Genomic DNA, 24,444 nt, shown 5'->3' on the forward strand with positions numbered 1-24,444 from the left:
GACACCTCTGGTGTACAGAGTCTTTCATGGCTGACACTACTGTATTGAGGTTCGGTGAGTAAAGATGCCCCCAGCCGGGAAATTACAAAAGCTGGGGGATCTGACAAAGGCTTTCGAATAAAGTGTCGGGGACGCCTCCGTTTTATCGAGGAGCGAAGGAAATAATTAGCGAATGCCTTCAACATGTAAAAAATATGCGATTTAGAATTGGATCAAATCTTGACCCGGCTGCTGGTTGTTTTGCTGTGGCCGTTGCTGGAAGGGGTTGCTTTGTCCTCCGTAGCCACCATTCATGCCCATATTCGCTGGTCCTGTTGCAGCAGGCATCTGTTGGCCTCCATATGACACGGTAGGCATACCAGTGAACTGTTGTCGCATGAAGGGGTTGTTGCCCGTTGCGTCTGCTGTGACCCTGTTGATGTTCGCGCCAGCCGAGTTGACAAAGGTGCCAGGAGCGGTATGTTGCGCAGGGATACGGAGATTGCCAGTGTTGCCAAACGTATCCATGCCATCGCCACTAGCGAGGAGTTGGTTCAGTTTTGCCTCATGTTCATTCATCTCCTTAGGTGGCTGTTGCGGCTGAGGCGGCTGTGAGAAGGTTGGCTGCGGTGGTGGCGTGAAAGTCTGCAAAGTCTTCTGCTCAGGCAAGGCCTGCATGTTGCTCATTGAGGGCATAGCAGGGGCTTTCTGTGACTGAGGCCGACCGAAACCAGAGGCAAAGGGGTTGTTGGATCCGGTAGGCGTAGGTTTGATAGAAGCAGGGGCCATGTTGTTGTTTCCCGTAGCCCAGGGGTTATTGCTACCTGGCTGGGCGACTGGCTCAAGCGAGGCTGTCGGCTGCTGGTTGAACTGGGGCTGCTGCGGCTGCTGAGGCTGCTGAGCATAAGGGTTGTTGAACCCTGTTTGCATGGGGAATTGCTGCTGCGGCGGCTGTAGCTGTTGCTGTTGGTTCTGCTGCTGGCCGTAAGGATCATACATGCCAGTTGGCTGGTTGGCAAAGTTGTTTTGGAATCCGTTATTGGGATAACCGGTGTACTGGTTGTTCATGTTGAAACCTGTCGGCTGCATCCCGATTGGGCTCTGGCCTGTTGTTGGGTTGCCGAACCAGTCAACGTTATTGCCCTGCTGGTAGCCCATATTCATGCCAGTAGGTTGCGGCTGTTGGCTCGTACTCGCAAACGGGTCGTCGTCGAACAGCGAGTTTGCATTACTCTGCTCCAACTCTTTGCGGCGGCGCTCCTCTTCTTCTTGGCTGAGCTTGATAGCCTTCGCGAGGTCGTCGTCGACGTCTTCGCCACCACCCCGGCCCTCGCGTCTTTTCCTGTCTTCCTCCTCTTGGTACCGGCTAGCCTCGAGAGCCAGCTTGTATTCGGCATCGTCTTCGTCGCTGTTCCGTCGCGGTCGCTGCTGTCGCTGTGATGGTGGTGGCAGAGAACCCTCGGGTGCAAACTCTTCGATGCCCGTCACCCGCGACTTCCAGGTCTTGCGATCGCTCCGTTCAGCCCGCAGTCTCTCTTCGTCCATGAGCAGTGCAGACAGCTCTTTCGCCGCAACTCGAACTATCGCAATTGTGAGTTTCAATGATCCTACCAACTTCGAAATTGTGCATCGGATTCTCACCATTCTGTCCCACATCGCGTCCGTCTTCGTCAACGTGCTGGAACTCGCGCAGGGTTCGTATGAGATAGATGTTTTTGCGAGCCCAGGTTACTATCAACTCCGAGCCCTCGTGTAGGCAATAGTCGAGAACTTTCAAAGCTTTGAGGACGTGGCGCCAGTTCTTTCCTTTATCGTTCAGACGTTTGTCGATCATGTCCACGATGTCGTAGAATTCCGTCGAGCTATTGGGGCCGTGTCAGCAATGACACGAATCACATCTTCACTGCGGATCGGGTCGTGTGCCTACGAGTTGTACGTTAACTGGGCGATCTCGCTCATCTGCGTCCCGGTCGGTCCCCAAGGGTCATTGCTGGTTGCTGCGAAAAAGGGTCAGTACGATGAAGGTTATGCGCAAGAGTGCGGCATGGACAGAATGGAAGCGCCTGGCGAACTGACCTTCGCGCACTTTGACCTGGACGGTTGAATAGCCCTTGGTGACATTCTTCACACTTCGCATTACCTTCGACATCTTGGCGGTTTGTGGCAATTAACCAGCGCAGAGGCGGATGCAAATTGCGACGTTGCGTGGTGGTATGATGTAAAGAGGAAGGATAGATTAATACTGCTTTGTTTCCAAAACTTTGATGTTGCGCACGCTTGTCACCGGATGTCGGAGGAGGGCGACGCAAGGCTGATGACGACGGTTGAAAGGAGGCGCAGATCCAACCAGTGGACTGGACTGGACTGGATTGGAGAGCGAATAATCGAATCAGGTGGCTGCGCGTTTTCGGGGTTTGGCGTGATGTTTTCCCTGTCGTCCTTTGTTGTGTGTATCTATGCCTGCTGCCGATTGGGGATGCTGTGTAGCTATTCGCGTCCTTGGATCAGGTGCTGTTTGGTGTTTGTAGTAAAGACAGACAGACACCTTTGGTTGGTTCCAACTTAGGCTGCCCTGGGTTCCTGGGGAGTTCCTTGGGTATCTTCTGTGAGGTTGTTCCCTTTTTTTTGGTGCCCTGCAAGCGAGTCGCAAACAATGCAGTGCGCGGATGGATTGACTGACACGGCACCAAATGGATGGATTCACCCGTACGATTTCGAGTGACAGTTGCGTAGGAGAGAGAGAGTGCGAGGTTGGGGAGAGGGGTTTATCTGGCAGTGTGTGAGGTGTGTGCCAACTCCCAGATGGTCTGGTCGAGCTAAAGAGACAGCCCGGAGCAGGCCAGCGCGCCCAGCCCAAGGAATTAAGCAGCGTAATGGGCCAAGCACCAAGCTTGGCAGGCTGGAGAGAGAGGATGGTCAAGGCTAATAATAACTGGTGCCACTACCTAAATTACCACCCAATACTACCAGGCCTGCTAAAGCAATAAAGGACCTCCCTGGTTAAGGCTTAGATGATCAAATAGGTAGATGAACGGATTGGCAGGTTTGAAGAGCCAATGCCTGGATTGCGCGGACCAGTCCTTTAAAAGAAGCACATCACCCTGAGAATGTCTGCTGCAACGCGTTTCAGGGGATTCCGCCATTCGCAACCTCACCTCATAGGGAGAGATTTGAAGGTTGGAAGACTGCAGATGACGTAACATGGGCCCACGGCATATGCTCAAACATTCAGGGCCCCCGATGGATACATCATGTACATCACATTCATAGTGTCGGCAGCTGTACGGAGTACTACGTTTCGCACCCTTTGAGATTGGCATTCTCGACCTGGAGACAGTACTATTCCGGACTTCAGATGCAAAAAACGTGCGTGATGTATTTGGCCTCTACAAGAGCACTTGAGGCATGACTGAAGATAAGCAAGCGTCGTGTTCTAAAAAGGCAGCGTACCTTCATCATGAAAAACACAAGGTCTATATTAAGTCACAGGCAGAGTTGCATGGAGACGGATAGACTACATGCATGTATGCAGGTATGAATAGGGACACGGCCCTCTTTTACACGTCGGTCATCGGTCTCTTTTCGTTTTTATATCGGAGCCCAATGTCCGCCCGTAGCTGAGTAGGCTGGATGAAATCAAGCGTTGAAATGCAGTATCGATGTCTGAAAGTATTTCCACACCGAGTCAACGTTCGAGGGATGCACGAATCAACGTTTGAATGTTTCTCAACGCTTACATGAACATAACTGTTAGCCGGTACATGCATTGAGAAGATCCAGCCGTTTCTCATATGGGTGCTTTTCAGATAGAAAGTTCCTTACCTTCATCAATAAAGAGGAAATCAGGTTTTACGGAGTGGACGGCTCTATGCATCACATGTTTTTGGCTAATATTGTGTATATGATATAGGAGACGGTAGAGATCAAGGCATTAAAAACATCGGATCGAATGAATTGAATCAGTAAATATGATGGCATTATTGAGGTATCTTCCTGTCCATGAACTTCTGCGCTTCTGAGCTTCTAATCACGGGCGTCAAATCCTTATGTGCCGGTGATGGGGCCCAATGGTCAACGCCGGCCAGCATTCCAACAATGAAGAAAGTAATACAAGTAAAAAAATGCACTTTACGCTGAACTGTAAATCAGCTAATACATCGTACAAGGAGCTTATTCGTCCTCTCCCTCGGCGTCCTCATCTCCCATTTCTACGTCGACGCTCTGTTCTGCGCTGTTTGCTAGAACACCATTACTCTCCGGGGTAGGCACCTCCTTGGTTTCGGATCTTGCCACACCGTTTACGGACTCGGCATTCTTGGACCCTCTCTTAACCTTGGCCTCCTTCACTTGAACCTGCACCGTATCCTCGGCGTTCTCGCCGCCTGCTGTCTTGCTGGGTGTCGTGATGGACCCCTGGCGCTGTTTTTCCCGCTCGATCCAAGCAGGCGGCAGGCCAGGGCCACTGTCGGCGTTGCCATAATCGCTCTTCTTTGTTCCCTTAGGCCAGCGTCCAGGCCCGCGACCGGTGCCACCCGTCTTCCGACGAGCCGTTGCGGGCTTCGGCTTGGCTGCTGACTTACGCACGCCAGTGCCAACTGATCGTCTCACCCGGGGCCGGGGTACTGTGGCCGGCGTACGTACAACTGCAGGTCGGGCGATACTAGATGTTACGCGCGGCATTCCAGGTCGTTTAAGATTGACGGGTGGGAAAACTTCGAAGCGAGTAGTGGGTATATCGTTGTATGGGGCCGACCAGTCTGCTTTTGCCGCTGTCGAGGCTCCAGCACTACCGCTGGTAGATAAGCCGTCTTGCCTCTCAATGTCGACGTTGACATTTTCCTTGTCAATGCTACTGGCAGCTGGCTCGACCCCGGGCACCATCACTGTGTTGTCGTTGGGCTCAGTAGACTCCAGAACGGTGGCCTCAGTCTCGACGGATGGCTTCGGTAAAACACCGTTGGCAAGTGCAAAATCGCCAGTGGCAATTCCGCTCTGGGCCAGGAGCTGGACGGGCTTCGACTCCTCTTCTTCTTCCCGGGGCGCTATCGCATTAAGGGCAGGGCCTAGCTCGAAGTTGGTGGCATTGCTTCGTCCCATGACATAGGGTGTCCAAGTCAGTGCATCATCCCTCAACTTGACATAGTTTTTCAACTCCCATCTCTCGACGTAACCCTGGCAGAACTTCAGGTCGACACGGAAGGCGTACATCTTCGTTTGCGGGTCTCGAACAAGACACCGCAAACCCTCCAAAGCCGAAATGACGTCGTCGGGCATCATGCCGGTATCATCAGCGATCTTGCGAATGCTGAGTCCCTTCTTCTGCAGCTTCTCTGTGGGTGTGTTTTCGAGAAGGTATCTGCACATGATCAGCCTCCAATAGTTGCGGTAGGAGACGAGACCCATATCGGACAATGGTTTCTCGGGGGAGCCGGTTTTCTCTTCAACACGGGTCAGAAGGTACGAGAAATCAATGAGGAGGTTGCCGTAGCCTTTCCGCTGGTGTATCGGCAGTGTCAAAATGCAGCTAACGTTGTTCTGGCTACTCGCTCTTTTCTCTTTCGAGAAGTAGCCGACAAAGTGATAGCCGAGATCATCATATTCGCATAGAACGTAAAAAAGGAAAGGTTCGACATCGTAGTAGAGGGTTTTCGAGCCGAGAAAGAGCTTGGCAAGTAAGCAGAGGTTTTGGCAGTAGACCGGATTCTTTCGACCATCAACCTCGAAAAAGGAGACAGACCCATGTCGATAGATCTCATCTCCCGGGGGGTGCTTTGCGGGGCACTTGAGCTTGTGCCTCCAGGCAACATAATCCGAGTTCATGTATTTGAGACAGAACTCGCAGATATACAACACCCTGTTGCGGCTGTATTCCTCGGGATACGGTGCCGCGTACCAGGTGTCGATCTCCCATCCGCCGAATTCGATGCATTCGATTTGACTCGCAGGCCCGGCGGCCTTTTTGGATTTCTTGACGGGCACATCCAGCTGGGCTTGCATTGCAAGCAACCGGTTCCTCCATTCCTCGTCGGCCTTTTGTTTAGCCTCGTCAAACCGACGCCGGTCATCCTTGGTGGGCAAAGTCTTGGAAGTATCGGCCTCAGCTTCGGTGAGGATGCCGCCATACGGTTTACCTTTCAGCTCATCCGTTTCCTTGTCATAGAAGGAGTAAAAAGGCTGTGTGTAGCTGGAGGACATGAATGGAGCCATCGTTAAAGTCGTTTCTGCCGCAACGCTTCCCCGTGCAGGGGCGGCAGCAGATCGAGCAGAGCGTGATGCAGCCGCTCGAGCAAATCGCTTCTTGGGTTTCGGCGATTTAGATATTATTTGTTGGAGCTCTCCTGCGTCCACACGCATGGTGAGTTCTAGTTGGTTGCGCGACTTTTTCGAGACAGTGCATGGTCCGGTAGAATTCGAAAGCTTAATTCGAAGCGAGCGAGACGAGCGAGGCCGGAGCGCCTCATTGGCTCCATCTGCCTCACCTTGAGGCGCTTCGTCGTGGGTCGATGCATCACTCGAATTCCTTCTCCGCTTCCGAAGTGCCATGGCTCCGTCCTCCAATTCCGCCTCAGCCGAAGAGGTTTTGCGTTTTCGCAGAATTCGAGATCCATCCATAGGGTCTTCATCAAGGACCAGCTGGTTGAAAACAGAATGTGAATCTGGCTTGCTTGTTCCGCGTGACGCTGGTAGCAGGTCCCGTGCTAACTTGGAGTCGGTAAGTTTACGACTCGAGGCTGGCGACGGTGCCCCATCGTCCGCTTCAATGGTGGCTTCTGCATCATCAGCAACGGAGTCGGCCTCGATCTCGGTCTCATCGTCATCACCGACACACTCTGGGCATCTCCAGCTTGGAAGGCCTATCATCGTATTAGTTTGACAGTTCTAGAAATCAAAGTATCGAAACTTACAATTACTGTGGTCGAGTGCGCTTGCATCTCTGGCACACTGCTGGTGAGCTGTTGAAGGAGGTCAGTAAGGCGATCGATATAGTGTGTTCGAAGGCAAACGTACAATGTTCACCGCAGCCCTTGCAAGTCAGGTAAGCCTCAAATTCCTCGCTTGGATCATGTTCCTCATCCTTTTTGCAAAACATGCAGGAATTTGTTTCTGGCGCTTCTGACTCCTCATCTTCGTCGTCTCCATCAATCTCGGCTACTTCGTCCCACTCGGCAGCGCTGTCGCTCGAGACAGAGCTTGCATCGGCCTCACTCTCGCTCTCTTCGTCTGTTTCGCCAGGCTTAATCTTGACGGCGCCGACTCCTTCGGTCTCGTCGGCCTCATCCGCTTCGTCCGCTTCGTCCGCTTCGTCCGCTTCGTCCGCTTCGTCCGCTTCATCCGCTTCGTCAGCCTCGTCCGCTTCGTCGCCTTCCAAGTCAGATACATTCGTATGGTCGCCAGCTGGCTCGGCAGCGTCGTCGTCCTCTTCCCCGTCTGCATCTTCCTCAGAAGCCACATCTCCTTCAAGGGTGTCTTGACCTAACTCGCTGCCTGATTCTCGCTCGGGCTCGCTCTGTTCTGCCGGGTCCTCGTCCACCTGGTCATCTTCGTCGGCTTCTCCCATGGTCTCATCCTCAGGTCTATCGACGGGATCTTCACTATGTACCTCGCTATTTCCGTTTGCCTGATTGGGACTTTGCGGGGCTTGTTCCCTGGAATCGTCGAGGTTTGGTAGTGAGTTGACATTGGTAGTGTTCGCGCCTAGGGCGTCGTTTCCGTTGTCGACGTCCATGGCTCTGACAGCATTGTCTTGTTCCAGTCCAGCGTCCTCCTCCGACAAAAGAACACTTTGTTGCAGTTCTTCTTCTGCTTCGGTCATCGTTATGCTTCAAGCAATGCTCTCTAGGGTGAGTTGGTGTAGATAGTCCAGGTGGATACCGCTGGTCGCAAGTGGGCTCGTTACTGTCATGAGAGGTGACAGGGAGGCGCAAATCGCGTGGTTGTCATGGGGAGTGTCGCATTCTTTCCTGAGATGTCTTTCAGGTAAGACTATGAGTTTATCTTGCGATGCGCACCGCAAAACCCGAGCTTCGTTGAAGGGTTCGGCGCAAAAGGCATGAGGCTTGTTGTAGGTGGCTGTGGCTAAAGGTGAGTGCTAGCCTGGTCAGCGCGCAATGATGCGTTATGGGGTCGCGTCTGGCAACAATCGAATCAATAAAAGCTCGAGGCCTTTGGTTTTGGCACGTGAATTCACGGTCGCTTGCCACTCGATGCAGTGGTGAAGATGGGAAATCTGGCCGTGATGTGCGCCATTCCCTCTTTCTGGGACAGTCCAAGGGTGCTCCAAGTGGTCAGTACATAGATGGTTCACGCGTGTTGCTGTGGCAGCTCCACTTCTTCTTTAGTCATCCTCCAGTGGTAGTCCGATGGTGGCCTGAGGCATGACTGGAGTCGGCAATTCAATCCGACGTCAACTTATCCGAGCTTCAAGATAGCTACAACCAGTCCTCTGAAAGCCGCAATTGCAACGGAACGCCTGGCACGGCATTGATTGAGTAAGCTCCAGCTCGGCACCCTCGTGTCCAGTTCCCGATTGCTAACTTCATGTGCCCAGCTGAGCCTGATTTCCCGTCACAATGCCTGTCCCTTTTGAAACCCTGATTCCCTATGGAATCATCTTAGCCGTGAGCGACGTCCTCCAGCAGTCAATTCGGTTGCCGAACGAGAGCCAATGCTAAAACCGCAAAATACTAGATGTTCGGTGTGACTGGTGCCGGCATGTCCAAGATCAAGAACATGCAGAACGGCGGCAAGCGAGCGCGACGATCGGTCGACCAGTGGGACAGAGTACGGCCTTCCACCTTTTTTCGAGGCGCAAAAGTTTGCGGATGCTAACACATATGCGCGGTACAGCAAATGATGGATCGCGATCGACGGATCACTGGATTCCTACGTGGACAGTCGGATTCACCCATAGCACCGGCAGGCTTCGAGCTGAACAACCCTTGGAGAGTATGTACCAACGAAAAATCGGAATCACACCCGTTCTCTTGCTAACGATCGACTAGGTTGAGAAGCGGATGTCGTAAATTCGAGTAGATATCGAATAACAGTTAGGAAGAGCAAGAATGGAAGAAAGTGTCACCAATTGTACGAGCTGCGGCAGTCACAGGGAGTCCTGTTGAAACGGGTTACTCAAGCGCAAAAAGGGTATCATTATCTATCCAACGCCAGTGATGCAGTAAAGAGGGTTCTATTTGCCAGTCAATTCCTATCAGATCTGGATTTCCGGCCTGTTCTTGTTCAATCCTTCTAGAAGCATGCACGCCTGGCACAGCTTCTGGCTGGACATGTAGCCGCATCTCTCGCAGGAGCCCAATTTCTGCTTCTTGATGATAGGCACTGTGATCGACGAGGTCTTGGGTTCCTTCTCTGACTGCGGTTGGCGGTTGGGTTGGCTACCCTTCTCGGTAGGCTTTGCCATAGTGATTTCAGTCTCCAGCATTCCCTCCGCGGCCTTTTCGTTTTCCCTCAACTGCTTCTCCATAGCTGCCATCTCGCCTCCCGTGCTCCGACCATTCGCCGAACCACAGCCGCCACCGTTGTCTTCTTCGGCCGCAACGGGTGCAGGAGCTGTATTGGATTTGCAAGCGCATGCATCTCGGGTTTGGCCCGGTACAAGTCTAGCCATGTCTTCGCCGCTGCGAACAACGTCCAATATGGCACTGGGCCGTACCCTTTCGAGGCTCTTGATGAGAGTGCGTGCACTGCCTCGGAAGGCTTCTGGGCTATAGATGCACTCGGTACTGAAATAATCCAGTTTTTTGTGGTGCGCGTACAGGACGATCTCCTTTTCATAGGCGTATTTGAGCGGCTTGCTTCTCTTAACGTCGCTTGCACTGCTGCCGGTAACAATGCTGGTAGCCCTGGAGAGCCGCGCCAAATCTCCCCGGAGAAGGTTCATGAGGACTGTTTCGGCCACATCATCCGCGTTATGCCCAGTCACGACATGTTTGATACCCAGCATCTTTGAGCCTCGGTCGAGTGCTTGCCGCCTAAATACTCCGCAGTAGGTGCAGTTTCCCTTCTTGCCAATGGTCTCGACAACTTGATCCATGGTCCACCCGTATAACTCATCGTAGCCAACAATCTTTAGAGGCATGTCATACTGTGCGGCATTCCTTTTGACCGTCTCTAATGAGTCATCCCGATAGCCTTTAATTCCCTCGTCTATACTCAGAAGCACGAGATCGAGGCCATACTTGTGTCGCTCATTGAGTGTCTTCAGCACAGATGCCAAGACTGTAGAATCTTTGCCGCCAGATGCCCCAATGGCTACCTTCTCCCCGGGATAGAAGAGGCCGGAAGATATGATTGTGTGATGGGTTTCATCCTCAAAAATCTGAATAAAGCAGCCTTTGCAAAGTTTCTGGTGGTTCTTGGGTCTCTTGATGAGCGCTCGCTCCGTCTTGCAGACGGCACAAAGAGCAGGTGCCATGGTGACCACAGGTAGACAGGATATGTTGCAGATAAGATGGACAAGTAGACTTGGGTTCAGAGACCCCGGCTCAGAGTACCTGCGGGAGGATAGAGGGGAAATTTAGATATCCCGATGGGCATGCAGGCGTTCCAGGAACTTGTAAGATACTTCAATCAAATGTTGCCGTCGCTCTACTCTACGCTCACAACACAGGCGCCGATTCTGCAGCTGGTCTGCAGTGTCTGTCTGGCTCTGACTCTATCATTTAGTGGGGTCCAGAAGACCTTCAGCTTTCCTCGCCCCAGAGCAGGCGCACTAGTCCCACTCTAGATTAGCTCACTACCAGCTGCACAGACCAGTCCACAATCTCCTCCACAAACCCTACGACCACCAAAAATTATGTGATCTGGTAGATTTAGTGGCCTGGAAACTTTTCTCGATATTCATTCTTTTTCCTCATTCCTCTCAGAGCAGATCCGGTCGACGCAACACCAGCACCCAACGACCACACGACCAGTAATCCACAATGGCGGTAAGCATTTAACATTCTACGATCTTTCGATGCGCTTTTGCGCATTCGATGCACCTTGACACTTGAATTCCATGGCCCTCGCTCGTCGAGGTGTCCATCTATTCCGCCCGCAGTCTTCGGACTCGGGTGAAGAATTGGCTTGAGATATCGCGGGTGCCTGCTGAAATATGCCTCCCATATGCGATTCTCACTAGAGTTCAAGGAAGACTTGCAGTTAAAATGGAAAAACATTTGCTGATGTCTTCTTTCCTCAATGATAGCCCACCAAGTCCGGCAAGAAGGCCGCCCCGGCCCCCTTCGGTGCCTCCAAGGCAGGCAAGAAGGCTCCTAAGGTTAGCACCCCATTCTCCCCATCTCTCTATTCACCCTGGTGATGCTGACCCTTTTTTTTTGTTTAGAACCCTCTCATCGAGAAGCGCAGCCGCAACTTCGGTATCGGTCAGGACATCCAGCCCAAGCGCAACCTCTCCCGCATGGTGAAGTGGCCCGAGTATGTCCTTCTCCAGCGCCAGCGCAAGATCCTCAACATGCGCCTCAAGGTGCCCCCGGCCATTGCCCAGTTCCAGCAGGTGCTTGACCGCAACACTGCTGCCCAGGCTTTCAAGCTCCTCAACAAGTACCGCCCTGAGACCAAGGCCGAGAAGAAGGAGCGCCTGACCAAGGAGGCCACCGCCATCAAGGATGGCAAGAAGAAGGAGGATGTCAGCAAGAAGCCCTACGCTGTCAAGTACGGTCTGAACCACGTCGTTGGCCTGATTGAGAACAAGAAGGCTTCGCTGGTCCTGATCCCCAACGATGTCGACCCCATTGAGCTCGTCATCTTCCTGCCCGCTCTCTGCCGCAAGATGGGTGTTCCTTACGCCATCATCAAGGGCAAGGCCCGTCTCGGTACTGTCGTCCACAAGAAGACCGCCGCCGTCCTTGCTCTGACCGAGGTCCGCTCGGAGGACAAGAGCGAGCACTCCAAGCTCGTCAGCGCCATCAAGGAGGGATACATGGCCAACACCGACAACAGCCGCAAGCAGTGGGGTGGTGGTATCATGGGCGCCAAGGCCAACATGCGCATTGCCAAGAAGAAGAAGGCTCTGGAGTCTGCCATCAAGGTTTAGATAGGGGTCTAATGATTACGTTTGGTCATGGTTAAAGGAGTTCTTTCATTGCGGATATGCAATGTACCGGCGTTGGAGGGGTCAAAATGGGAATACCACAATCATGGATTTGCATGACACCTACTCCAAACACTCTCCTCTTGACTAATCGCCTTTTGTGACTAGGATGTGTTGGTCGGCTGCATGCACGGGCTTTAATGGATTGCTGGGAAACGCAACAAGACGGTCGTTAGACGTTTCCCAATTCCCGTAGAAACGAGCTGGAGGCTACCTAGCCGTTTACGTTTACGCTGTGCCATCCAATCTTTGGACCACCCACAGTCTGCACGGGGAATCATCCGGCTACCTAGGTAGAATTCCTTAGGCCGAATAAGACCGAATACAAATATGTCAACTCAGATGCTGAACTCGGCGCCCACTTCTCGAGATTGAATAGCTGTTGGTGGAGTTCGGAACAATCGAACATTCCGCGATGGGTTTTAAACGTCGTTTCATTCGTCCACCTGGACACACACACATGTGCATTTCTCAGGCATTGATTGGGTACGATAACGGATTGCGCGGATGCTGCAATAGGAGGCTGGCTATCGGTGAGGAGAGAAGGCGGGGCGCCGTTGCCGATCCCTGGTGTGAGACTTATGTACTATTAACAGATGCCTTGGCGCTTGGCATCTTTGCTATAGCGGATCACGCAAGAAATAACTGACGGGTGACGGCAGTGCGCATCACGCACAGGACCCGAAAGGCGGGCGAGCGGCGAGGGCTCTGCATTAGATTTGGTAGGAGTCCCAAACAGACAATGATTCACGGCCACCTTGATCCCTCCAGGTCCGGGAGTTGAGGTCCTTTCTATCGTTTTTATGCCATGGTGGGAGTCCAAGCCCTACCGTGGGTGGTCAGCTGCGGGTTCCCCGGAGGTATGCTTATCCCCAAATCTTCCCCAATCTAGGATGCCAGATCCGTCAAATCTCACAAATCTGTCCCATCTTGACAGCCAAGAAGCTCGGCAGTCGTGAGCCCCAGTCAGATCAGGGGTTGTTTGCTTCATATGTTTCGAGAGTATGGCTCGCTAGGTACCCTGCCCTGCACTTGGAAGCCTTCCGCATGGATCCCAGCCAGGCCTGGCCTCGCTAAACTCGGGGCTTCGCTGAGCTTCGGTTTGGGTGCCAAGGGCTGTGTGAACATTTCAATAGTCGGAGGAAACCAAGCTGAGACACCGTGAGAGTTGATATGGGCGCCCGGGCATAAACACCTACCCGGCCTGGGACCAGATGAACTGTTTTGGAACAGAACGGTGGCTCAGACGCGTTGCGTCCCATCGAGCAAATCCTCGGACTTTTCTTGGAGGTGATAGATGATAGGTATGCTGGTGAAGCCAAAATGCGATGTGACGGACCGGACCTACGGAATCCATGGATGGTCCCATGTTGAACCATAAGACGCTGTCCCTCCTTTCCCTCGCGCTCCTCGTCGGCCGCGGCCGGTGCATACACACTCCTTCTCTGCTCCTTCTGACTTCCTCCTGGGTCGAGACAAGCATCATAGCGGTTTAAAGCATTGATAGATAAACTGGCGACGATACCCTCCCGGCATTCCTGGGATAGTCCCCGGTTCGACAGGACCCGCCCAGCCAATACTGGACGGACGATCAAGCAGCACTTTGTAGTTGGGCACAGTGGTACCGATACACCTACACACTATACCTGGCGGCGGACCACTCGGGGTCCAATCAGCGAGCGTCGAGGCAAGACAGGAGACGAGGACACTCAACAACAAGCACGGGTCGACTTGTCGGTGTTGAGGAGGGCCCAAAAATCTCTGGATGAGCTTCAGCTAGGTTTATATCGCTCCGTCCGTCAGCAGTTATACTTCGAGCTTTCCGCCCAAGAACTTGCTCTTGCCAGTCTAACTCCCTCGACTATCTCCCCCTTCCTTCCGGCTGGTACCACATCGGTTGCATCACTTTCAACGTCGACTTGTCCCACTGCCGCCGCGGTCGTTACTCCTGCATCAACTTCTATTCCTATCAGACCGGTTCTGACACCTGCAGAGTTCGCCATGTCTCGTAAGTCCCAATCTGACCACCTGCATTGCATCTACACCTCCTCATGTGTAAGGGTGTTTTGCCGTACTACACCTGCAAAAAGAACAAAGGCAAATTCCGGGCCTGGCGCTGTGCAGCAGCCCTCTTTTGGCAGCCGGCTGGTTTTGAATACTCTCCCCACAGAAATTCACACCAGTCGGAATGGAGGGGTGTTTCCTAATTCTACAATCACCCTCCGACAAGTCATACGACTTCTTGGAGATCCCCCGACAATTGGGACAAAGGGCTGAATTAACCTTAATTTTCGCCTTCTAGAAGACCTAAGAGACCCTTTCACCTATGCCTTGAGCTCCAATCAGGCTTGGGCCGGCTACAAGAGCCACCAAAACCCCAACTTCTTCCCGACACTCGCTTCCGGCCAATCGCCTACCATCCGTACGTTACAAGAAGCCCTCCCTTTCTTAAGAAACCTTCTCTTTTGCAATGTCCCCCGAGCAAGTATTGGGCGTCTTTTTAGCCTCTGCGGGCGTGCATCCAATAGCGCATGCGCCAAAACAAACGTTTTGGGGGTGATGGCTGGGCGAACTGAAGCGTTGTTTAATTGTCCGAACCCTTGGCTAACAAAACGGCTTCGCATCGACTAGTCTGGCTTGGCTGCTCTGACTCGCGCTGCCCCGAGACCACCATCCTGGGCCTGCAGCCCGGCGACGTCTTTGTCCACCGCAACATTGCCAACATCATCTCCGCCACCGACATCAACACCTCGGCCGTCATCGAGTATGCCGTCGCCCACCTGAAGGTGCAGCACGTGGTGCTGTGCGGCCACTCGGCCTGCGGCGGCGCGGCGGCCTCGCTGGGCGACAGCCGCGTCGGCGGCGTCCTGGACACCTGGCTGACGCCGCTCAAGGCGCTGCGCAACGCGCACGAGGACGAGCTCGAGGCCATCAAGGACGACAAGGAGCGCGCAGTCCGCATCGCCGAGCTCAACGTCGAGGCCGGCGTCCAGGTCTTGCTGGCCAACCCCACCGTTCAGGACCACATCGAGGAGCGCGGCCTGCAGGTCCACGGCTGTTTCTTTGACATTGGCTGCGGGCGCATCCGCGACATCGGCTGCGGCGTCGGCAAGGAGGGCAATAAAAAGAAGAAGAAGACGGCCGCCGCCGCTAAGAAGGCCGCCGCCGACGAGCCGGGCGAGATCATCCGCGGCAAGCATGCGACGCTCGTCTTTAGCGGCGACAGCGCCGACATGACGACGGTCCGATAGAATTGTGGGGGCCCGTTGACCTAAGGTGGTCGATCGCATGGAGAGCGAGCGAGCGCTAGCTAAAATAGGACGTCTAAACAGGTTGGTTTTGGCTTGGAATTACAACATTGGGCTTTGCGAGCGTAAGGGTTAAGCGTTTACGGAGGATACGGTCACGAGATTGGGATTATTCATGATAATGGATTTGTTCGTTGGGGTCGGCAAGAATGGCCAGGCCAGGTTGCAAAGGGGCGTTCACGAGGTCTCGATTTAGATAAAATGGTTTAAGGACTCTTTCCTCTTTCCCTATAATAAAAAAATGGTTTACTTTACTCAGTCTCTCCCAATTCGATACAGTCTTGATGATGATTTAGTCCGGCAAACTGCGTGATGGCCATTCATGTTGCCCATTTCTGCATGCAAGTTGTTGGCTGCATGACATAGATCGGCCGTCTTTATATGCCTATGCCGGATTACATCGACTTCGAGCTCATAGCTATATCATAATGATGAACATACTACTACTGACTTCAACATCAAGGGTTCATCGAGGTCTAGTTTTGGAACTACTCCTCATTTCTGATGTCAGCACATGTGCGATCCAGGAGAGACAGGCAACAGGTTCCTCGTTCGTCGTCGTCGGTCCTCAGGCTAGGCTGTCCCAATACTGCGATGGATAAGACCTGCAGTGTATCAATGTCTGGTCTGATCGACAGACGATGTGCTTCTAGTATATTCCCTTGCCCACTGTGCGAGCCATGGTCGCCCATTATGATCCCTTCCCAGATCCCAGATTGATACTGACGTAGACATGGCGGTGAGCGAGTGTGACCCCGCGACAGACAGGCAGAGTGATTATGTGTCTCATTCAGGGGTGACATCGCGCAAGAACAATCTCGTCTTCGTATTCCACTCCTTCGCTCCCCCGTCCAGAAGTCATCCACTTTGGTGGCACGGAGATGCGTCGGTCCCATGCTGCCCTGGTGCCCCCCTGGTATTCGAATCTCATTGTAGATCCATTCTCCTCGCGGCGGCGGAGAATCCGGGTCCCAGACCCCTGATGGTATGCCAGACCGCCATGCCCGCGACCCGCCGGCTCGTGGCAGGACTCAAGATTCCAGATCTCCATCAGCCCGAATGCCGTCACTTTCCCGAACTCCGCGTGCGCCAGCCAAGGATGATCAGGGTGCCCAGCTGGCCAATCTCCGAACGACCCATAGTCCTGGCGGATCTACGACCGTGTGTTGAACGCTATTTGAAAGGTTGGGCGCCCATCCTTCCTTCGCAGCTCTCCGCCCGCTCAACGACCTCTAACCACACAAATACGGCCTTACGCACCGGCATCGTCGCCAATGGATCTGCCAGAGGAAGCGACTGGTCTCATTTTCTCGAATTCTCGTTCGATGGATGGTCTCCTATGGGTGAATGCCCCTGGCTGATGTGGGAATTTGTCACGACCACCACCAAACTGGTCCGGTGCCAACAGCTCGCTCCCAAAGTCAACCCCGAGGCTAGCTCGAGATTCATCCAGATGGGGGACTTTACGGAGGCCACCGTTCAAGCAAGCCACTGACTAAAACGTTGCGCAAGACAAGACGTACATACTGTACTCTAGCACACAGAGACTATGTGCCTAAGCCAGTCGCTCCGGACGGGCGCAGCAGCCAGCGCGCCAAAGAAAGTCCGGGTCTCATCCTGTGCCGCGATAAGCTTGCCATCGCACACTCCACCTGCGCAGGAGCCGCTTACGATGGGTGCGTGTAAGTTTATGACGAATTGTACGCCGACAACGAACAGCTGCTTCATATTCATACCTCCAGAGGGCGCCATTCTTGGGCAGGAATAGCGGAGACCCCGTCATTGTCAGAGCAAACCGCATATGGTCGCATAGAATCCTGTTGTTTGTCTTGGTCCCCTATTCGAGGCCAACAATTCGATACAGGCGGGGTAACGCGGGGTTGCATCAATATGAAACCAGTCTACCTATGCGGTCAACCGTATGTATCATCCTAACAGTTGTTCAAGAATGCCGTGGTCTTGATCTATCATATTCAAGGAGGTGATGCTATCGACTATTACAGGCCATGTCAGTTAGATTTCCTCGGCCACGGCCCCACGCCGAAGCGACCGTCCTCGCTGACATCTGAATTGCCACCAATTCGGCCAATGAATTCTCGAGAGCCGGAGCCAGATAGCGATATAATCTCCAACGTTTATTCAATACTCTAATGCTTTATTACATTTGGCTATCGTTCTTACAATCCTAAGAATTCGTTTTTCCAGCTTAAGAACGGTATTATTGACAAAGGAGGGGTTGGGCCATAGGTATACTACATGCTTATATGTGTGCATTTTATTCTCCGAACCGCAAGCCCAGGAAGCCAAGATTCTTAGCACCGCTAGAGAGTCAAGTTGAGCTAATCACAACTCCCGACGGCGGTAGTGTACGCGTCAACGAGTGCAGAGACGATGGTACCTTGAATGCATACGCACATGCATGACCATGTTTCTCAACCTCTGTGTTGATTCTTGTATTCTGATTGATTCGATGGTTCAGCATGTGTCGCCCTTGGAAGCGTTTCCTTGCAATACCATTATAGCATTGCCGTCCACAGGCCTCCTCACTTACATGAGGAGAAAGGATTGCCTGTCGCGGCTACTGAAACAACAATTGCATCACCAATCAACTGGCGTCGGGGGCAAATATCTAGTATCTACCAACACAAGCGAAGGTGACTGACGATATCAGGCGGCTTCTTGGTTGCTCTTCTCATCATCATAGCTACATACATACTACCACCCTTCCGTCATGAAGTTGAAATTGGTGGCCGAGGCTTCGGCGCTCTTTGCGGCCACGGCTGCAGCACAGCAATATGGCTGCCTCAATGTCCTGAAACCCTCGTACCAAGCCCCTGTTGTCGGGTCGGGGTGGACGGCCCAGCTCGTTGCCAAAGACCTCAAGGACCCGCGCGGCATCATCTTCGATACGAAGGGCCACCTTTTGGTCGTCGAACAGGAGTCGGGCATCAAGCGCCTGACTTTTGATGATAAAGGGGGCACCTGTCTCGTACAATCAGGCTCGGAAACCATCGTCGGCAACAAGGATGTAGGTAGAATCTGGGAGACCGCTCAGCGTTAACTCCATGTCGCTAAACGCCTATACTAGCTTAACCATGGCATTACCTTCTCAAATGACGGTAAGACTCTCTACGCCTCGTCCGATGCCAAGGTCTTGTCCTGGGCCTACGACCCCGAGTCCGGCACCACGAGCGGTGATGCGCGGACCGTGGTCGAGAACTTAGATGGAGGCGGGCATTCTACCAGGACGCTCTTGATGTCCGCCAAGCAGCCCGGCATGCTCCTCGTCTCAAAAGGCAGCGGCGGCAACGTCGACAGTCGAGCCAAAGACGTATCCACGGGCGTGTCCCAGATCCGCGCCTTCAACATGACCAACGCCACCGACACCCCCTACGACTACGCCGCCCAGGGCCGGATGCTGGGCTGGGGGCTGCGCAACTCGGTCGGCGTGGCGGAGGAGCCGAAGACGGGCGGCATCTTCAGCGTCGAGAACTCGGTCGACGAGATGTTCCGGGACGGGGCCGACGTGCACCAGGACAACCCGGGCGAGGAGCTCAACTTCCACGGCTTCCTGAACGCGTCCACCGAGGGCCAGGGCGGCAACTACGGCTACCCGGACTGCTTTGCGCTCTGGCACGACGACATCCCCGACAGCCAGGGCCTCCGGGTCGGCAGCCAGTTTACGCAGAACCAGTCCAGTACTCTGAACGACACAACCTGTTCCCAAGAACGCGTGGCTCCTCGCCTGACCTTCCAGGCTCATACGGCGCCCCTGGACATCAAATTCGCATCCGATGGCAAGACGGCCTTCATTGCGTTTCATGGAAGCTGTAGGTGAACCTCCTTGGTCTCATCACTTAATCCGAACCACATCATTACCCATGGCCCCTCCCTTTCCTCGCCACCACAGGCTCAAGCAGAGACGAAGTGCACCAAGCTAACAAATCACGGCAGGGAACCGGGACAACCCAGCCGGCTACAAACTGAGCACCATCGCCTTCTCCGACGGCCAGCCCACCGAGCCGCCCACCTCGACCACCGCCACGTCCAACATCCTCTCCAACGCCGACAACAGCGCCTGCCCCGACGGCTGCTTCCGGCCCGTCGGCCTCGCCGTCGACGGCCAGGGGCGCGTCTACATGAGCTCCGACACCACGGGGGAGATCTGGGTCCTCAAGCAATCCGACATCTCTACCGGGACCCCTGTTGGCGGCGGCGGCAGCGAGCCCTCAGGCACGGGCAACGCGGCGCCAGGTGGAGGGCGGTATGGCGGAATCCGACGGTCCGTGTTCATGCCGGGCACTACCACTTCGCGGGACGGCGGCGGTGCTACCGCGTTCTGGGGGCTGGGACTCACCGTGCTCGCGTGTCTGATGACGGGCATGGGTATACTGACCGTGATGCCGGTGTTGGAGCCTGCGGCCCGCGGAGCTTAGAGAGCTCTTGCTGGCTGATTACGGAGTCCTTGACTGCAACTCGGAATGTGCTGAGAGTTTTTCTCACACACACATTTGTGTACTTTACTTCTTACTATACCGTAGATGGCAAAATGGCTTATTGTGTGCAAGTGTTCCGTTGAATTTTACGCATACGTCGATGGGGGGTTTTTTCAAATGGAGGAAGTGAACGAAGAAATGCGTATGTCATAGAAGTCTATTTTCCGGCCTCTCCACTCCGAAGGATATCACGCTTCATCACGCCGTAGTTGGTTTTCTGGCCTACTCCTCCATGGTCTTCACGCACTCCCACTCACCACGGAGGTTCTCCTTCCACAGCGAGACCTTGTTGTCGCCGCCGCTAACGGCCAACACGTTTCCGCTCAGACTCCAGCTGACCCGCCAAACGACGGCATCGAAGTTCAGCACCTTGCAGGCCCACTGGCCCTGGCTGTTGCTGTCGCTAGTCCAGATACGCACCATCTTGTCCTCTGACGCCGAGGCGATATAGCTCTTTTGCAGAACAGTAGGACTCCAAGCAACGTCACGCACCCAGTCGGTGTGGCCAGTGAGAGGCTCACTCTCCTGCTTGTACCCCTGAGTGGCCTGGTCCCAGGTCCAGATCTTCAGGACATTGTCGCATCCTCCTGTCACGAAGCGTCGCTGGATCGGAGAACCCTGGCCGGGGGTAGCCGAGGAAACAATGCTGCCGGGCGTGGTCGCGGGCGCCCAAGAGACCGAGTTGACGCCCAGGCCGTGGGCGGGGAATGCGACGTGCTGGAAGTTGTTGTCCTTGAACTCGAGGACCGAGACAGTCCCGTCGGAAGAGGCGCAGGCAAGCAGGCAGCCGGACTCATGCGGCGACCAGGAGACCATGTTGACCGAGGCCTTGTGGAGGGCGAAATCGAATATCTTCTGCCATTGGTTCTGTTGCTCGCGCCAGATGAAGACCTTGCCGTCGTAGCCTGCCGAAGCGAGGATGTTTCCGTATTTGGGGTGCGCCCAGGACACACACCACACGGCACCTTCATGACTGTAGTAGACTCATTGTCAGCAACACCGTATTTTCGATCTCCAACGTCAGTGTCGGAAGGCAGCCGTACCCTTTGAGCGTTTCCGTCAATCGTTGCGTCTCGCCCTCGATTTCGAAGATCTTGATGGTCTTGTCGGAAGAGCATGTGGCTAGTCGGCGTCCGTAGTAGTCGAGAACTGCATCATGCTGAACCGTGTCAGTGTTGATAACCGAAGACTCCAGGGAAAGAGACATGGTGTGCTTGTATTGCTGCCGTTCGCTCTATGCTTGCAGTTGCTATAGAGGTGGAAAAGGCCGGTTGGGTGGGTGGGAGACATACAATCATATCATCGTGGCCGGAATTCGATATAACCTGCGCCTGTTCTCAGGGGTCAGCCGCGTCGAGACATTGATCCAGATCAGTAGTGCAAGCTCACCATCTTGGAGATAGACCCGGCTGAGATGTAGGTAGTTGGGTGTCGCAAGTTACGAGGAGGTAAGCTAGGTCGCCCGTATTGCCAGGCTTACGAGCTGAGAAGTAAGTGACGTGACCGGTATTGTCAATTTCTTTAGTATACGTTGGTGATGTTGTGATGTGCTGCTGGCTAGAAGCTGCGTACACCTACAATTATTGACCTTACCTCACACATTGGCAACGTTGCCAGTACCAATCCACCGATACCTTGCAGTAATAGCCCCACTGGTGGTAGCTTGGCGCCTTCCCTCCAGCAGCATTCATTCCTCAGAGTAGGTACCCCTGTACCTACAGCATTACCATTCACCTCCGGTGAGAAAGCCCCACGTCGGAAAATTCACACCCGATATCCGGCTTTCATACAAGCGCCTCACGATCTTGCCACAGCCCGTTCAGCATTAGGTAGATCCTGCCTAGCCACAGTTTTCGGCAGAAGATTGACTACCGTAGACCTCGGTTTGGCTACGTAATTCCCACCCCGCCGTTTCCCCAGATCCGTTCAAGGTCAGGCCCGTCTTTGGCCGAGCACCAATAGCAACGCGATCGCGTGCGACCCTCGACATCTGATCCTTCTTTGGAGCTGGACAAGCATCGTTAATGGAACACCAGCTTCTGCTATCCTGCTCAGTGCGACTTTCGTATTCTTTTCAGTCATTACTTGCCATCCTTTCATCCACCGATATTTCACAGCCTCGAATTCAACAGCACATTCACCTTCTCCTTTTCTCTTCCGAGGCGGCACTTGGCAATACTTGCGCCTAGCTAGACTTGCGCCGAGCTAGCATCATCGTTTCCGCCCTACCACCTCTCGACATCTCGAACACATCTCCGAATCATCATGGCAGACAACTTCTGCGGCCCTTCCAATGCCGCCAAAGGGTTGGCTCAGCACTTCGATCAGGATCGATCACGCCAGCAGGATCGCTTCCAAGCCCCGAACCAGCCCGGCGAGGTAAGTAAACACCATGAGTCTGTCGCATTCCTCATCCTACACCTGCCAAGTTCTATGGGACCATTTCAAATGATCGCAAGAAACCCTCGGTTCACCTGGTCCTTACCAATACCTCACTTCTCATCGTTTCCTCCAAACTGTCAAAGCCTCGCCGCTGACGTTATTCTGGCAGTCCTTCCGATCGCCTGCTTCCCACCTCACCAATGCCGGCAATCAGCACTTCAACAACTTCCAAGGCAACCCTGGCGCACTCCCGACCTTGCCAGGCGCGAATCTTGACCCCATGTCCATGGCCCAAATGCGAGGGCCCCCGAATGCTGCGTTCATGAACCCCCCTCGTCCTGCTGCTATGGCACAGCAGAACATGCAAGGAGACTGGGCTTCCCAGTTCCAAAATATGAATCTTCATGAACAGCCTGGAAATGCCGATCAGTCCCTCCATCCGCAAATGTCTCATGCACACCAGATGCCCGGCATGGGAAACACAAGCTTCATGCCTCCTAACCCCATGCAGATGGGTCCATATGCCATGCCCCATGGCGGGTTTGGTCAGATGGGTCCTATGATGCCTTTCGGATCTTTGGCGCCTGCTGGTCCTGCAATGGATACAAAGGAGCAGAAGGAGTTGCGTGCGCAGCAAATGATGGATCAACAGATCAACGACGAAGAATTCGATCTAGCCCTGGAGGAATGGATGAATTCAAACCACGACACTGCTCTACTTGACCGAGGTACGTTTACAATGTCTAGAAAATAAAGGATCTGTTGCTGACTAGAGTCAATACAGCTGAAGTTTTGAATACCGCTCAAGCCAGAGCACAGGAGCCTGAGCCTGAGCCAATTCACAACCCTCAAAGCGAGACAGAGCTTGCACGTGTCGCTCAACAGTTGGTCGACTCGGTCGCCTCAGACGAATCGGAGAAGTTCAGAAACTCTAGTTTCCTGAGCCTGATGCGACGGATTGCTGCGAAGGAGGTCGTCATTCAGGATAGTAACCTGGTTGAGGCTTCAACTTCAGAGTCGACCAACGCACCCGCCACTTCAAGCATCGGCTCGCATACCACTCCCGGCTCATCTTCTATTTCTGAATCACTTTCGCCTGAGGTAAGTCTGTGCCATTCTTCAATTTGAGAGACACCCTCTAATGTGTTAATTAGAATGCTTCCACCCCCAAAGACAAGGGCAAGCAGAAGGCAACAGGACCCCTCAGCCCTTGATTAAGTGCAAACCTCGTGGTGATACCAATCTTTGATGACCTGGCATGGTTTTCGATCCCTTTCCGTCGACGAGTTGGAGGAGTAGTCGGACCGCCTCAACTTTGTCTCTTTTGATGGAGACATGAGCGTCCATTGTACATTATTAGAGGCAAACCGCATGTTTCTCCGCCATCGATCGCGGGTTTTGCCTCCATTCGCAAGCATTGCAACGATGACGACAAGGCATAAGCAGGCGTTCAAGGCGTTGCCCTCAAATTGGGCCTACATTGCGATACTGTTTTTTCTGCTTCGAATTTTTGGAGTTATCGGTCCTTGGCCTCTAGTTGAGGTCGAAGGATATTGAGTCATGGCGTTTTCAGAGACGATGGCTAAAATCTGGTAATTTCTCGCAGCCAGTATCTTCCAGATCCTGCTGAATATAGAGAACTGTTTGTAGGATACGACGAAATGAAACGTTGATTTGCACCTTGGACCTAGGCTAGGAACATAGATAGTGGCAACACTGGCAACAGAGTTTCTCATTTGGTATATTTGTTTGTTCTCAAGATGGCGCAGAGATGATAATTCTTGATATCTGTGTCGTATTACTGCCCTTACAATTGGGCCCAGGTCTCTGAGCAAAACGCCCGAGCATTATAATGAGAAGAGAACCATATCTCGACCAAGTTGGGGACCTCAGTCTTGCGACCTTGTAATAGTGAGAGAAGAACAACCTGCAGTGTAGTCCTGAGGAATTTCTTGCTCGCAGCCTTCCCGGGCAGCTTGCGGTTCAAAGGAGGGTATATGCGACGACAGCGGCCTTGCTGTGGTATGCAGCAGATAACTGTGACTCCAACAACCGTTTGTCGCAAATCAATGTTGATCACCTCTCCCGGGCCCTGCCGACTCGCGGCGATGATCCGGCAAGCCCCCTGCGAGAATAAACCGGTCAAGCCTCTTCGAAAAGAAAGAGT

The 24,444-nt window shown here is 53.6% G+C and overlaps 10 protein-coding genes across 10 annotated transcripts; 6 read left to right on the top strand and 4 right to left on the bottom strand.

Annotated features, from left to right (window-relative positions):
• Positions 1-201: 201 nt before the first annotated feature.
• On the bottom strand, positions 202-2,128 carry PG985_002071 (ENTH domain-containing protein; the record flags this gene model as incomplete). The annotated part of the gene is made up of 4 exons (XM_066821840.1): positions 202-1,559; positions 1,621-1,841; positions 1,907-1,976; positions 2,056-2,128. 4 exons carry the CDS (start codon positions 2,126-2,128, stop codon positions 202-204), a joined length of 1,722 nt encoding a protein of 573 aa, XP_066689272.1.
• A 2,021-nt stretch (positions 2,129-4,149) lies between these two features.
• PG985_002072 (uncharacterized protein) lies at positions 4,150-7,792 on the bottom strand (the record flags this gene model as incomplete). The annotated part of the gene is made up of 3 exons (XM_066821841.1): positions 4,150-6,833; positions 6,885-6,932; positions 6,988-7,792. 3 exons carry the CDS (start codon positions 7,790-7,792, stop codon positions 4,150-4,152), a joined length of 3,537 nt encoding a protein of 1,178 aa, XP_066689273.1.
• Positions 7,793-8,549: 757 nt separating this feature from the next.
• On the top strand, positions 8,550-9,002 carry PG985_002073 (uncharacterized protein; the record flags this gene model as incomplete). Its single annotated transcript, XM_066821842.1, has 4 exons — positions 8,550-8,597; positions 8,668-8,760; positions 8,827-8,925; positions 8,982-9,002. The coding sequence occupies 4 exons, from the start codon at positions 8,550-8,552 to the stop codon at positions 9,000-9,002; spliced, it is 261 nt and encodes an 86-aa protein (XP_066689274.1).
• A 185-nt stretch (positions 9,003-9,187) lies between these two features.
• Positions 9,188-10,411, bottom strand: PG985_002074 (pp-loop atpase superfamily; the record flags this gene model as incomplete). The annotated part of the gene is made up of 1 exon (XM_066821843.1): positions 9,188-10,411. The coding sequence occupies one exon, from the start codon at positions 10,409-10,411 to the stop codon at positions 9,188-9,190; it is 1,224 nt and encodes a 407-aa protein (XP_066689275.1).
• A 508-nt stretch (positions 10,412-10,919) lies between these two features.
• PG985_002075 (60S ribosomal protein eL8) lies at positions 10,920-12,034 on the top strand (the record flags this gene model as incomplete). Its single annotated transcript, XM_066821844.1, has 3 exons — positions 10,920-10,925; positions 11,186-11,257; positions 11,324-12,034. 3 exons carry the CDS (start codon positions 10,920-10,922, stop codon positions 12,032-12,034), a joined length of 789 nt encoding a protein of 262 aa, XP_066689276.1.
• Positions 12,035-14,092: 2,058 nt separating this feature from the next.
• Positions 14,093-15,342, top strand: PG985_002076 (carbonic anhydrase; the record flags this gene model as incomplete). The annotated part of the gene is made up of 3 exons (XM_066821845.1): positions 14,093-14,099; positions 14,394-14,513; positions 14,723-15,342. The coding sequence occupies 3 exons, from the start codon at positions 14,093-14,095 to the stop codon at positions 15,340-15,342; spliced, it is 747 nt and encodes a 248-aa protein (XP_066689277.1).
• A 1,057-nt stretch (positions 15,343-16,399) lies between these two features.
• On the top strand, positions 16,400-16,894 carry PG985_002077 (uncharacterized protein; the record flags this gene model as incomplete). The annotated part of the gene is made up of 1 exon (XM_066821846.1): positions 16,400-16,894. One exon carries the CDS (start codon positions 16,400-16,402, stop codon positions 16,892-16,894), a length of 495 nt encoding a protein of 164 aa, XP_066689278.1.
• A 1,236-nt stretch (positions 16,895-18,130) lies between these two features.
• Positions 18,131-19,835, top strand: PG985_002078 (soluble quino protein glucose dehydrogenase; the record flags this gene model as incomplete). The annotated part of the gene is made up of 3 exons (XM_066821847.1): positions 18,131-18,427; positions 18,488-19,229; positions 19,354-19,835. 3 exons carry the CDS (start codon positions 18,131-18,133, stop codon positions 19,833-19,835), a joined length of 1,521 nt encoding a protein of 506 aa, XP_066689279.1.
• A 282-nt stretch (positions 19,836-20,117) lies between these two features.
• Positions 20,118-21,287, bottom strand: PG985_002079 (WD40-repeat-containing domain protein; the record flags this gene model as incomplete). The annotated part of the gene is made up of 4 exons (XM_066821848.1): positions 20,118-20,868; positions 20,939-21,054; positions 21,188-21,226; positions 21,285-21,287. The coding sequence occupies 4 exons, from the start codon at positions 21,285-21,287 to the stop codon at positions 20,118-20,120; spliced, it is 909 nt and encodes a 302-aa protein (XP_066689280.1).
• Positions 21,288-22,160: 873 nt separating this feature from the next.
• Positions 22,161-23,491, top strand: PG985_002080 (uncharacterized protein; the record flags this gene model as incomplete). The annotated part of the gene is made up of 4 exons (XM_066821849.1): positions 22,161-22,274; positions 22,447-23,005; positions 23,062-23,378; positions 23,432-23,491. The coding sequence occupies 4 exons, from the start codon at positions 22,161-22,163 to the stop codon at positions 23,489-23,491; spliced, it is 1,050 nt and encodes a 349-aa protein (XP_066689281.1).
• Between the last annotated feature and the right edge of the window lie 953 nt (positions 23,492-24,444).

This window comes from Apiospora marii (assembly GCF_038362585.1).
Source record: "Apiospora marii strain CBS 49790 chromosome Unknown utg000002l_segment0_segment0, whole genome shotgun sequence".
NCBI classification, from domain to species: domain Eukaryota; kingdom Fungi; phylum Ascomycota; class Sordariomycetes; order Amphisphaeriales; family Apiosporaceae; genus Apiospora; species Apiospora marii.